Source organism: Canis lupus, chromosome 9, assembly GCF_011100685.1.
Source record: "Canis lupus familiaris isolate Mischka breed German Shepherd chromosome 9, alternate assembly UU_Cfam_GSD_1.0, whole genome shotgun sequence".
NCBI classification, from domain to species: Eukaryota; Metazoa; Chordata; class Mammalia; order Carnivora; family Canidae; genus Canis; species Canis lupus.
In genome coordinates, this window is record NC_049230.1 from 44402056 (window position 1) to 44416675 (window position 14620).

The 14620-nt window shown below is 36.5% G+C and overlaps 1 protein-coding gene across 1 annotated transcript in view; it reads left to right on the forward strand.

Annotated features, from left to right (window-relative positions):
* The window catches only part of CPD (carboxypeptidase D), an 81912-nt gene that overhangs the window by 43713 nt on the left and 23579 nt on the right, over positions 1–14620 (forward strand). Inside the window, exons 8-10 of the mRNA XM_038548411.1 lie at positions 3965–4074; positions 12644–12746; positions 13235–13377. Coding sequence (XP_038404339.1) covers positions 3965–4074; positions 12644–12746; positions 13235–13377 — 356 coding nt within the window. The remainder of the gene's footprint in view (positions 1–3964; positions 4075–12643; positions 12747–13234; positions 13378–14620) is intronic.

Here is a 14620-nt window from a genome sequence, read left to right on the forward strand (position 1 = left end):
AATCTGCTGATAGCTTTATGAGGTTTCCTTTGTATATAACTGTCTTTTATCTTGTGGCCTTTAATATTTTTTTTCTTTATCAGTGTATTTTGCCACCTTAATTATAATATGTCTTGGTGTGGATCTGCTTTTGTTGATTTTGTTGGGGGTTTCCTGTGCCACCTAGATCTGGATATCTGTTTCCTTCCCCAGATTAGAACAGTTCTTAACTATTATTTCTTCAAATAAATTATCTCCCTCCCCCCCACCTTTCTCCCTTTTCTTGCTCTGGGAATCCTCTAATATAAATGTTATTATTTTTGATGGATTCACAGAGTTCCCTAAGTCTAGTCTCATTTTGCATAATTCTTTTTTCTCTCTTTTGTTCAGCTTTATTACTTTCCATTACTCTGTCTTCTAGATCTGTTCATTCCATCAAACATGTTCTCATTTCATTTATTGACCCCTTTAACTCGGCTGTTATTCCTTATCTCTATGTTAATGGTCCCACTGATGTCCTGCACTCTTTTCTCAAGTCCAGTGAGTATCCTTATGGTCATTGCTTTGAATTCTCTATCAGGCATGTTATTTATAGTTGTTTTACTTAGATCTCCAGCCATAGCCTTGTCCTGTTCTTTCATTTGGGACAGATTTCTCTGTCTTCTCATTTTGTCTAAGTTTCTGTGCCTGTTTTTCTGTGTTAGGAAAGTAAGCTGCATCTCCTATCTTGCGGATAATGGCCTTATGAGGAGGTCCTATATTGCCCTGCTCTCTCTGCAGCATCCCTTCTTCCCCTAGAAGCCTGGTATTCTAGGATTATCTTCAATGTGTGCTGTGTATGCTCTGCTGTTTTGTCCTGGCTGCTTTATCCTTCAGGCAAATTGCCTGCAGAGGCTCTTTGCCTATTGTGGGTAGTGTTGGGTCCCTAGCCTGAATGTGGTGAGTTTTAACTAGATATGTTCTGGTTTGCTTGTGAAATGAGACCTGTTGCCACCACTACCAGAACTGAGGCCCTGCAGAACTCCCAGTTCAGGAAACACACTGTGGGCAGGAGCTTGGGTCAATCTTCTGGGGCCCACTGGGTTGGAACTTAAGCAAGTGAGACTGGGAAAGGTGGTTCTTCCAGAGCATGGAGGTGGGAAAGTGTGGGATGTGGACGGATGGAGCTTGATATAAGCAAGTTAAGTAGTGAGTGTCAGCACGGCACTAGTTTCCACTGTTGGCCCTATGCTTATGCTGAGGGGTAGGAGAGGGAGATGGCTCTGGCCAGTTTCTTTGTTCCTAGAGGAGTATCTCCTTGAATGCTACTTCTCTGGGACACACTCTAAGATGAGCAAATAACCTCCTCACTGTGTGCCCCAGGTACTCTTCAGATTGCTGCTTCTACACTGTGTGTCCACTGGCTGTTCACTCTGCCTTCTCTTCAAGAGTAACCCCAATATCCTCCAAGCTCTCCCAGAGCCAAGCATGCTAACCTTTAAAACTCCAGGCTTTAAGCCCCTTTGGTTGCAAGGACTCACAAAATTCAGGCCTTTTCGCTTGCCAAAACAATTGCTCTGGGGATTCATTTTCCCCTGTGCATCCCTGTTTGTGTGCTAGTCTGTCTCTTGCCCTTCTCTGCAACCATGGTTCCCTCTCCACTACAAGGACCATGATCCATTTCTTTCCTAAACCGTGTCTCCACACTTCCTAGCTTCTTCCATGTGGCCTCTTCTCTATGTTTTATGGAGTTTGTTCTGCAGTCTTCAGATTGATTTCTGGGGTATTTAGGATGATTTGATAGTTACCTACCTGTATTCGTGGGATGTGGGTCCTTCTACTCCACTGCCATCTAACCCTTCCTCTCTATGACATTTTGTTTTCTCATCATAAAATCTTTAAATGGGTTTTGAAATCTTAGCAAAGAAATTTAAAAGAGGATTTCTTTGGTGTCAACAATTCAGAAGGATTTTGAAAGAAAAGTAAGATTCCTCTTTGTAAATTTTGATACTAATTTTTAAAGTTGAAATTAATAAAACATAAAATTAATCACGTTCAGGTGAACAATACAGTAACATTTAGTGCATTCACAATGTTGCACAACCACCATCTCTATTTAGCTCCAAAGCATTTTCATCTCCCCAAAAGGAAATTTCTTACTCATTGAGCAGTTGCTCCCTATTTTCCCCTCACCTCAAGCCCTGGTAACAACCAGTCTCTGTTATCTCTGTGGACTTGCCTGTTTTGTATATTTCTTTTTTTTTTCTTTTTTGTATATTTCATAGAATGGAACCAGAAATGGAGTCATGCAATATGTGATCTTTTGTGTCTTTCTTTTTTCGCTTAGCATAATGTTTTCAAGTTCATTCATATTGTGACATTTATTAGTACTTCATTCCTTTTTATGGCCAAATAATATTTCATTGTATGTATATATCACAATTTATCCATTTTTCCACTGAAGTATATCTGGGTTGTTTCTACTTGTTCACTCTGATAAATAATATTGCTGTAAATAATGATATACAATATCTGAGTCCCTGACTTCAATTTATTTGAGTAATTCCATGTTTTGTGCTTTTTTTATAAAAATTTAATTCCAGTGTAATTAACATACAGTGTTATATTAATTTCAGATGCACAATATAGTGATTCAACAATTCTGTACATTATTCAGTGCTTATCATGATAAGTGTACTCTTCATCCTCATCACCTATTTCCTCCATCTCTCCACTTCTCCCCTCACCTTACCCTCAGTTTGTTCTCTGTAGAGTCTATTTTTTGTCTGTCTCTTTTCTTTGTTCATTTGTTTTGTTTCTTCAATTCCACATATGAATGAAATCATATGGTATTTGTCTTTGACTGACTTATTTCATTTAGCCATGTTTAGCTTTTTGATGGAAATATCACCATATGATTATTGCATATTTAGCTTTCTAAGGAACTGCCAAACTGATTTCCACAGTAGTCATACAGTTTTACATTCCCAGCAACATATGAGGATTCCAGTTTTTCTACATCCTCATCAACACTTGTTATTTTCTGTTTTATATTATAGCCATTTTAGTGGGTAAAAAGTGGTATTTCCTTGTAGTTTTGATTTGCATTTCTCTGATGACTAGTAACAAGCATCTTTTCTTGTACTTGGCCGTTTGTGTATCTGCTTTGGAAAAATATCTGTTCAAGTCTTTTGCCAATTAAAATTTTTTTTTGTCTTTTTGTTGAGCTGTGGGAGGTCTTTATATAGTCTGGATACTAGGCCCTTATCAGATTGCTGATTTTGATATATTTTCTCCTGTTCTCTGTTCTATAGGTTGTATTTTAACTTTTTAAAAATATTTTAACTTTATTAATAAAGTCCTTGACACACAAGTTTTTAATCTTGATGAAGTCAAATATATCTATTTTTTTTCCTTTACTGATCCTGCTTTTTAGGTTGATACTAATTTTTTTAAAATAGACCATTTCATAGAAATAAGTCTTTTATGACTTTTTTTCTGTCCTTAGAAAATTAGCTGTACGAAAACAGTATTGAGTAGAAGTTGATGTTGGCTTTTTTCTGTTCTAATTTTTAGATATGGAGGTCATAATTCTGGGATGAAATGAACATTTTTTGGGACATTAAATTTGTCTAAGCAGTATTGAACTGGACTTTTTCTTCTTAGAACTATTTTGGGGCATAGAATGAGCATAGTTCTTCATACTTGCTTCATAAAAATTTTTTTTGCTCTATACAAATGTTGGCTGGTATTTGTTACTACAGGATTACCTCATCTGAATTCAAGTTGAATATGTTCTTTCACTTCCATTCCCATGAAGTGGCATGATAAAAAAGGCAAAGATATGTGGGTTAGTAGAGATAGAATACATGAACAGGTGAACAAATGAAAATTGTGGAAATTGTATTGGTTTCCAGTCTCTAAGCAGTATTATGAAAGTGCAATTTATGTTGATAATCCATCTTGAAGGAGATAACATGATACATTTTCCTCTTTTCCCTTGCAGGTTCTTTAGTAGTGAACTATCCTTTTGATGATGATGAACAAGGGCTTGCCACATATAGTAAATCACCAGATGATGCTGTGTTTCAACAAATAGCACTTTCTTATTCCAAGGTAGGCTTGTGTTTAAACATAAAATGCTATAAAGTTCTTTAATTAAGCAATGCATTAAAACAAAGTCCAGTAAGAATCTGGTCAGGTACCTTCTTCTTGGTTACGCTTTCTGTGATTCCTTTGCATGATTCCTTTCATGCTGTCTTACCATTTTTTCTCCTGTTTTCTACCTCACTTTGAATATATTGTGTATTTCCCCACTAACCTTTAAGCTCAAATAATGTCTTTTTGCCTGCAGTTTTTAGCATAGTACCTGAATCGTAATAAACTAATCATAATAAATATAAACTAGTGTGCTAGTTTATTTCATTTGACTAGTATTTTAATTATAAACCTACCTTTAGTCTGAGGTAGAGGTTGACAAGCTACAGCTTGAGAGCCAAATCCAGCCTACTGGATTTAGAGTTGAGTAGTTGCAACAGACACTTTCAAGCCTGTAAAGCTTAGAATTTTTGCTGTCTGGTCCTTTATAGAAGAAAATTGCCAACCACTAGTCTAAGCTATCAAAGAGCCTATATTAACATATACCAAGGGAAAACAGGTAGAAATTTATGTGTTTTCTAAACTTCTTGTAATGAACATACATTAGTTTTATAGTCAGAAATGGTATTTGTATGTATGTGTGTTTGTGTGAAATTTTAATGGAAAAATTATTCTTAGATAATGTGTTAAAAGTTGGGGCTTGGCAACCAGGCCTGTTAGTTTCAATTTTTGGTCTTATTACATACTCAGTCTGTGATTTTATTGGTTATAGGTAGAGAATATTAAGACTGCAACTCTGTGGTCTCTAATCACAGCCTTCTGTTATTTCATGTTGCCCATACCTTCATTCTGCACAAGTGGACCTTGTGAGTTTGTTGAGAGTTTCTAATGGGAATATGTCTATTTTAACTTTAAAGAATAGTTGTCTTCTGTTTGGGCACACCATTTTTGAGGGATGTTTGTGGCATATGAGAATATTATACCCTCTGAATAATCAAAATAAGTGATCAGATTTTGCTCATATCCCCATCACATTTGGTGCTACTTTTTACCTTCATTGTGACATTGAGTTCCTTGGCCTCTTTTTGTTTTCTTTGACCTTTAGTTCTTTTGATTTTACTTTCTACCCAGCTTAGACCCACAAGCATCCCTTTCAGTGATACTCTTACTCACACTTTGGGATACCCTTCTGACATACCTGCCTTGCCAATGTCCAATCTGCAGTATTTGTCACCACTGTCTCTCTTATACATCCCAGAAAAGCCACACAGTTGTGGAAATTGACCACACTCCGTCTATGCTCTCTAACCTCAACAGAGCCATCGGTTCTACTTGGCAATGCTTCATGTTTTGCTGCTTGACTCTTTGGCGTGTTTCCCACTTAGATGATTCTAAACCTTTATCCTCTACCTGAACCTCCTAATCCCAACTTTACTCCCCTTATTCTCAGTAGATCACTTTGCCTTGACTAAGTAGAACTTTGAATAATCTGATGTGAGTTCATTCAGATTCTGTCTTCTCCATTGTTATCAATTTGTGTCTTTCCCATGTTTTACTCCATTTCTTGATCTCACCACATCCTGCCTCCTCTGGAAGCTTATTCCTTTATTTCTTCTGTCGTAAATGGGAAAGATAATAATTAAAATCCTCAGTCTTTACTCATAGCCTCCTTTCTCTTAGCCGTGATCTATCGTGATCTATCATATATCCAAATCCCCCATGCTCTACAATAGCTTCATGGTGAAGAAAAGCAGACCAAGACAATCTGTGAAGACAGAAGTAGGGGACTAATGAAGGGCAGACCTGAAGGTGATGGAATGACTACCAAATATTAAGTGCACCCTAAATCTGAAATCTAAATAAAAAGGTAATTGGGCAGGTGAGAGCACTGGAATATTGGAAAGAAATTTCAAAGTATATACAACTTATAAGTCTGGTGCAATTTAAAGGGACAGACACAATTTAAAAGGATAGGTGGATTTAAAGGGAAATCTTCCAAACTTTTAACTTCTGGGGCAGAAAAAAAGGCAAAAAGAAATGAAGAAGAAGAGCCCTTTGGTAATTGGATAGTGAAGAGGAAAAGAAGAAAAGAGGGGAAATGTAGGATTGTACAAGACAGAAGAGAACCATAAATCCAGAGGACTCACAGCTCCACCCTTATTTCAAGACAAATAAAACAAAAACACACTAAAGTACTTTGCTAAACTGACAGAAAAGGGCACCATTAAATAAGAATCGTATATAACAGCCCAGTATCATAAAAATGAACAAGAGATAGGTTCATCCAGGACGCCTGGGTGGTTCAGCAGTTGAGCATCTGCCTTCTGCTCAGGGTGTGATCCTGGGGTCCTGGGATCGAGTCCCGTATCAGGTTTCCCTGAGCAGCCTGCTTCTCCCTCTGTCTATATCTCTGCCTCTCTCTGTATCTCTCATGAGTAAATAAATAAAATCTTTAAAAAAAAAAAAAAAGAGAGAGAGAGAGATAAGTAAAATCCAAGAAGAACTATTTGAGAAAATCAGGAAATGAAGTTTTACACATATTGCTTGAGGAAACCTTACTACCACCAAAAAATAATCAAGAAGCAGAAGAAAACTTTAAGTCAAATATTTAAAAAGTGAAAACAGAGAACAAAAAAGATAAGAAATGAAGGACAGTTGATAAAACTCAGGAAATACATGGAAGAAAAAGACAAAATTATCTCTAAAACAAAAAAATAAATTACAAGAGCTAAAGACCTCATACTTCCCAATTTCAAACTTACTGCAAAACTATAGTATACAGGACACCTGGGTGGCTCAGTGATTGGGTGCCTGCCTTCTGCTCAGGTCGTGATCCCGGGATCCAGGACCGAGTCCCGCATCGGACTCCCTGCAAGGAGACTGCTTCTCCCTCTGCCTGTGTCTCTGCCACTCTCTTTTTCTCTGTGTGTGTCTCCCATGAATGAATAGAAAAATCTTAAAAAACAAAAACAAGAACAAAAAAAAACTATAGTATACGACACTGAGATACTAACATAATAAGGATGGACATATAGATCAATGAATTAGAATTGAGTACAGAAATATGTACTTACATGTATGGTCAATTGATCTTTTGACAAGGGCACCAAGACAGCTTAAGGGAGAAAGAATAATCTTTCCAACAAATGGTGATAGGAAAACTGGATATGCACATGCAAAAGAATGAATTTGGGCCCCTTCCTCTACCATACCCCCAGAATTATCTCAAAATAAATCATAGTCCTAAATGTAGGAGCTAAAACTATAAAACTTTTAGGAAAAATATAGGAATAAATCTTTGTGACATTGAGTTAGACACTGATTTCCTAAACGTGATATCAAAAGCACAAAGTGACCCAAAAAGATACAGTGGGTATCATCAAAATTAAAACCTTTTTTTGCTACAAAGGATACTGTATTAGTTTCTTACAGCTTCTGTAATGAAGTTTCATAAATTGGGTAGCCTAAAACAGCAGATACTTCTTTTCTCATGGTTCTAGAGTCTAGAAGTCCAAAATGAAGGTCTTGGCAAGGCCAAGCTCTTTCTGGAGCCTGTAGGGGAATCTTTCCTTGTCTCTTCCTAGCTTCTGGTGTTTTGCTGGCAGTCTGTGGCATTCATTGGCTTCTAGGTGGATTAATTCAGTCCTTTGTCTTCACATGGCATCCTCCCTGTCTATATACAAATTTTCCCTTTTTATAAAGATATCAGACATATCGAATTAGGGCCTAGTCTAATTACCTCATTTTAACTTGATTACCTCTATAATCAAATACAGTCATATTCTGAGGTCTTTAGGGGTTCGGACTTCAACATATCTTTTTTAGGGGACCGAATTCAACACATAACAAAGTATCAAGGAAGTATAAAGGCAGTCTACAAAATAGGAGAAAATTACATATCTGATAAGAATCTTATATTTAGAATATACAAAGAACTCTTACTAAACTAACTCAACTAAATAATCAAAAGACAACCTAATTGAAAAATGAGTAAAGGATTTGAATATACATTTCTCCAAAAAGATATACAAATTACCAAGAAGTACACAAAAGATAATAACCTTAGCCATCAGGGAAATGCAAATCAAAACCACAGTGAGATACCATTTTGTACCCACTAGGACTGGCTATAGTAAAAAAATGGAAAACAAGTATTGGTAAAAATAGAGAAATTGGAACCCTGTGTATTGCTGGTAGGAATGTAAAATGGTGCAACTGTTTTGGAAAGCAGTTTTGCAGTTCCTAAGAATGTTAAGTATAGAATTATCATGTGATCTGACAATTCCACTCCTAGGTATATGCCCAAAATAAATGAAAACACATATCTACACAAAAGCTTATACAGTAGACACTTGAACCACAGGGGTTTTAACTGCATGGGTCCACTTGTATGTGGATTTTTTTCTATAAATATAGTCCCACAAATGTCTTTTCCTTATGAGTTTCTTTTTTCTTTTTTTAAAGATTTATTTATTTATTCATTCAGAGAGAGCGAGAGAGAGGCAGAGACACAGGCAGAGGGAGAAGCAGGCTCCATGCAGGAAGCCCGATGTGGGACTCGATCTCGGGTCCCCAGGATCACACTCCGGGCTGCAGGCGGCACTAAACCGCTGCGCCATCGGGGCTGCCCTCCTTATGAGTTTCTTAATAATGTTTCCTTTTCTCTAGCTTATTTTATTGTAAGAATACAGTATATAATATACAAAGCATGTGTTAACTCACTGTTTATGTTATTGGTTAACATTTCTGGTCAGAAAAAAAAGACTTCTGGTCAACAGTAGACTGTTAGTAGTTAGGTTTTGGGGGAGTCAAAAATTACACCTGGATTTTTTACTGTGTGGGGGCATTGGCACCACTAACCCCCATTTTGTTCAAGGGTCAACCAAACACAAATGATAGCAGCATTATCAGTAATAGCCAAAAATGAAAACAATACAAATGTCCATCAAATAATAAATGGATAAACAAAATATGATACATTCACACAGTGAGTATTATTCAGCCATAAAAAGGAATAGAGCACAACAAATTACAACTTGAATATCTCTTGAAAACATTATGCTAAGTGGAAGAAGTCAGTCACAAAAGACTATGTAATGTATGATTCCATTTATATGAAGTGTCCAGAACAGGCAAATCCATGGAGACAGAAAATAGATTGGTGGCTTCCTAGGGCTGAGGAAGCAAGGGGAGGCCAGGAGAAGGTTGGAAGAGAATGAAGAGTGCTAATGGGTGTGGATTTCTTCTGGGAAGATAAAACGGTCCTAAAATTTACTGTGGTGATTATCACACAACTCAGCGAATACACCAAAAACCATTGAGATGTGCACTTTAAACGGGTAAGCCGTGTTATATGTGAATTACATCTCAGTGAAGCAGATTTTGTGAACCTTGAGAAGACTAAGGGGTGGGGTACCCATTCCCATCCATCCCAGTTTGTGCAGAGGCCAAAAAGAGCTTAAAAGTTACATACCAAAATATTAAGTAATCTTTGGCTTACAATTTTCTTCTTTTTGTGCTTTTGCATTTTCTGATCTTTCTATAATAACTTTTATTATATTTTAAGTATAATGAAATTCAATGAATTCAATTAAGTGAAAGTAAAGAAACAGCTTTCTGCTATATGACGTGACAGACACCAAGTGACAAGAAAGTTTCAGGAAGGTATTAGTGGAAAAACTAGTGATTTCTGAGTAAAAATTAGTTTATTTTAGTTAACAGTATGACATCAGTGTTAATTTCCTTTTTTTGATAATTGTGCTTTGGTTACATAAGATGCTGACCTTAGGGAAAGCTGGCTCAAAGATATATAAAACCCTCTGTACCATTTTTACAACTTTTCTGCAAGTCTAAAATTAGTTCAGGAGGAATCAAAAGAAAAGAAAAAAACTAAGTAGTCTCTTGTGTCCACTTCCTTATTGTTGTTCTCTCATCTCAGTTTCTTTTTTTTTTTTTAAGATTTTATTTATTTATTCATGATAGTCACAGAGAGAGAGAGAGAGAGAGAGGCAGAGACACAGGCAGAGGGAGAAGCAGGCTCCATGCAGGGAGCCCGACATGGGATTCGATCCTGGGTCTCCAGGATCGCGCCCTGGGCCAAAGGCAGGCGCCAAACCGCTGCGCCACCCAGGGATCCCTCATCTCAGTTTCTTATCATCTTCTGCCTACATTGTTTTACCTGCAAGTGCCCCTTCAAAGATTACTAGAAATTTGTTGTTTTTCTTAATTTTCTTGACCTCTGACATCTGATACTGTTGTCTTCTCCACATGATCTCTTGCATTGTATAATAGAAAGCTCTGGTTTTTTTTCTTTTATTGGCTGGACATTGTCTTTTACTTTCTTTTTTTCCTCCATCTTCTATCCTCAACCATTTTTACCATCTTGTCACCAAGATGTCACCACTATGTCACCACTATGTAAGTGCCTCTTTAAAAAACTGTTTCATAGAATGGAAGTTACTGTAAAAAAAGATTAAAAGATCCAGGCAAGCAAACAAGAAGAAAATAAACCTAGTGAGCCCTCATCATTTAGTATCTTGGTATGTAACTTTTAGACTGTGTGTGGACTGAGACTGGCCGTCCTCACCCTCAGTCTTCTTTAAGTTGTCAAACTGCATGAAAAAATTTAATTAGGTTTTAAAAATTATCAGAGTAGCGAGAATTAAAGGAGATGGTAAATGCACACGGTAAAATCAAAAGCCACAACCTCCCGGCGTGGGGGGGGGCCACATGATGTTACATTTGGATTATTTCAGTAGTACTCTGATGGCTTTGGTTTATTTTTCATGTTATTAGGATAAACTTACCTAGAGCCATGAATATTTCACATATCACCCTTTCTTCAGAGATTTTTAGTGGCTCTTTATTGCTCTGAGATAAAGTTGAAATGTTAATAGCTACTTCCTAGAACTATGGTGTCTAGAGTAAGGTTTATACTAGATGATCTGTTAAGATGTAAGAAGAATATATTAGAAATTCTATTTATATTTAAAACAAAATTTTAAAGATATTTATTTATTTATTTATTTATTTATTTATTTATTTATTTATTTATCAGACCAGAGAGTACAAGCAGGGGGAGGAGCAGAGGGAGAAGGAGAAGCAGGCTCCCCACTGAGCCCATGGGGTTCAATCCCAGGACCCTGAGATCATGACCTGAGCCAAAGGCAGGTGCTTAAGCAACTGAGCCACCCACCTGCCCCTTGTTTATATTTTTTTTTCCTTGTTTATATTTTTAAATTTATTCCTAAAAAACTTTTATTTTTATGCAGATTTATATTATGTCTATTGTATTAGTATAGTAATACATCTGTATAACTTATAATTGAATGGATAGATACTGATGGAAATGGAGAGAGAGACATAAAGGTGTGTGCACATCTTCAATAGAAAAATCAGAAAGCAAAAGAGCATGTACATAATTATTACAGTAATCCAAAATAATTTTTGTTTGATATGAAAGCAGTGGGATCATAAACTTGTAATTGGTATGTTAAGTTTATGAAAGGGGGTTGTTATATATATATTTTAAATTTTAAATCAAGGGAAGTTGTTTTCATATATATATATACATATATATATATATATATACACACACATACACACACACACACGTTCATGTGTGTATGTGCATACACTTTTTTTTTTTTTTAAGTAGGCTCTATGCCTAACATGGGGCTTAAATTCATGACCCCAAGATCAGGAATCACATGCTTTACTGACTGAGTCAGCTAGGTGCCCTGCTTATATATTTTAAAGTTAAATGGTTAATTCTCAGTAGTGGGAAAATAGAGAATTGTTATTTTTCTCTTCGTGCTTTTTGTACAACTTGTTTTCTATTTCCACAAGAAAGAAATGAAGTTTTGACTATCTTTCAAAGCTTAGTTTCTTTGGGAAACCTCCACTGCTGCTCTGGTCAGTAATCTTTCTCTTCTCTGAATTCCAATAGCACTTACTTTTGTCTCCATGGCAGTTTGTTTCATTCTTCATTGGGCAAGCTATTGCACATGCACTATGCTAGATGCTGATAGATGCTGAGGACACAAAGACACAAATTGTTTCAGGGAACAGTGTCTTGTTTTTAGGGAAGAAAAAGGTACAACCAATTGTAACAGGGTACAGAATGCAGTCAAAGCACAGAGGGACCATCTAGAAGTAAGAGAAAGCTGCTTACTCCACATCGTATGTGAATTATCTTTCTGGGACTTCCAAGCTTCTTGAAAACATGAACAGTTTTTTGTGGGATTTTTTTGGAAGTGGATTGGGTTGGGTTTTATATTACTTGTAACTGCAAGTAATAAAGTATGTTTTTTTACAGAGCACATTTAATTTTGATTTTTAAGTGCTCGCTTCAGCAGCACATATACTAAAATTTTGATTTTTAAAAGTAGGTAATAAGTTCATATAGTAAATAGTCAAAATGGCATAGAAAGTTATATATGAAAAGTCTCAGTGCTTCCCATGACTCTGCTCACCCCATTCATTCCCACCCCCCCAACATACCCTATTGGTAACCACTTTTATTATTTTTCCTTATCTTTCCTGCAATGCAACCAAATGTAAGTAAAGATTCTTAATTTTTTTTCAGGAAAATTCCCAGATGTTTCAAGGTAGACCTTGCAAGAATATGTACCCTAATGAATATTTTCCTCATGGAATAACAAATGGAGCTAGTTGGTATAATGTCCCAGGTAAACATTATTTAATATCAAGGCCATATAACTTGATGGATTTTCTTCCCATTGGATGGTGCTGCTTCTTACTGATTTTTTTAATTTTGAGAAAATATCATTCTTTTAAAAATATTATTTAAATAATTTAAAATATTCAGATAACCTTTTCAATTATCTTTTAATTTGGTACATTTGGAGTTTCAGTAAAGATAGTGTACTAAAACTTTATGAAAGTGTTATATTTTACCTCTGGCTGTGACAAAAAACCTTTGGTGTGCTAATAAAAAGAGGGTAAGCTATACTTGATTTCTTCTTGGACATGAAACTATAGGTATCTTACCTATGCCATCCACATCAGGGAACTCTCAAATGAACATACTATTGTTTTTCAGCCAATGCTGAGAAAAGATGGATTTGGCTTTTTTACTAGGAGTGTTGCTTACTTTTTGGGATCTGATCTAGTTCTACTTCTTCAGAGTTACTGATTTTAATTTATTATCCTTTAGGTGGTATGCAGGACTGGAACTATTTACAAACAAATTGCTTTGAAGTGACTATTGAGCTAGGTTGTGTGAAATACCCATTTGAGAAAGATCTGCCAAAATTTTGGGAACAGAATCGAAGATCTCTAATCCAGTTTATGAAACAGGTAACTATTCAGGAGTGAAGTATGAAATTTCTCCTAAGAGCAAGAATACTTTTATGTGTACATGTAGTTTTCACACAGTGATTTTCAAATACACCCTTCTGAATTCAGCCTATTCATGTTTTGGTGTGTTTATCTAGAAAATTCATGGATGAAAATGAGTTCACTTGTATGCAGGAGGAGGAATTGAAAATGATTAAACAAGGTGGTGGTGGTGATTTGCCTTTTTTTTTTTTTTTTTTTTAAGATTTTATTTACTTATTCATGAAAGACACAGAGACAGAAGCAGAGGGAGAAGCAGACTCCCTGTAGGGAGCCGAATGGGAGACTTGATCCCAGGACTCCAGGATCATGACCTGAGCCAAAGGCAGACGCTCAACCACTGAGCCACCTAGGCGCACTGATTTGCGTTTTTTTTTTTTTTTTTTTAAAGATTTTATTTATTTATTTGAGAGAGAAAGCACATGCACAAGCAGGGGGAGGGGCAGAGGGACAAGCAGACTCACTGCTGAGCACAGAGCCTGATGCAGGGCTCTATGTCGGGCTCCATCCCAGGACCCTGAGATCATGATCTGAGCTGAAGACTGACACTTAATGGACTGAGCCACCTAGACGCCCCTGGAATGGATGTTTTAGAATAAGAATATTCTCCTATATGACATTTTCAAGTGCCATTATCTCACAAAAGAAAATTAATAGTATTCTCTAATATTACCTAGTACATAGTCCACATTCAAATTTCCCTCTCTTTTACCCCCAAATGTCTTTTCATAGCTATATTTTAGAGCTAGGATCTAGCCAAGGTTTATGTATTGCATTTGATTATTACATCTCTTTACTCACTTTAATCTAGAACAGTCCTTCTATTCCACCCCCTTTTTAAAAAAGATTTATCTATTTTTTTGAGAGAAAGGGAGTGAGCAAGTGGAGGGGACAGAAGGAAAGACTCCCTGTTCAGTGTAGAGCCCCAACATGGAGCTTGAAATGGAGCTTGACATGGAGCTTGATGCAGGGTTCAGTCTCTTGACTCTGAGATCATGACCTGAGCCAAAATCAAGAGTTGGAGGCTCAACTGACTGAACCACCCAGGCACCCCTGACATTTCCCTTTTAAAGAGGACTGGACAGTTTTCTTGTAGAATGTCCTATATGCTGAAATTGTCAGATGTGCTAAAGTTTAAACAGTGCTGTTTATATTCTTCGTGATAAAGACAAACCTAAGGCTATGAAAAATTAGCCCTTCAGAA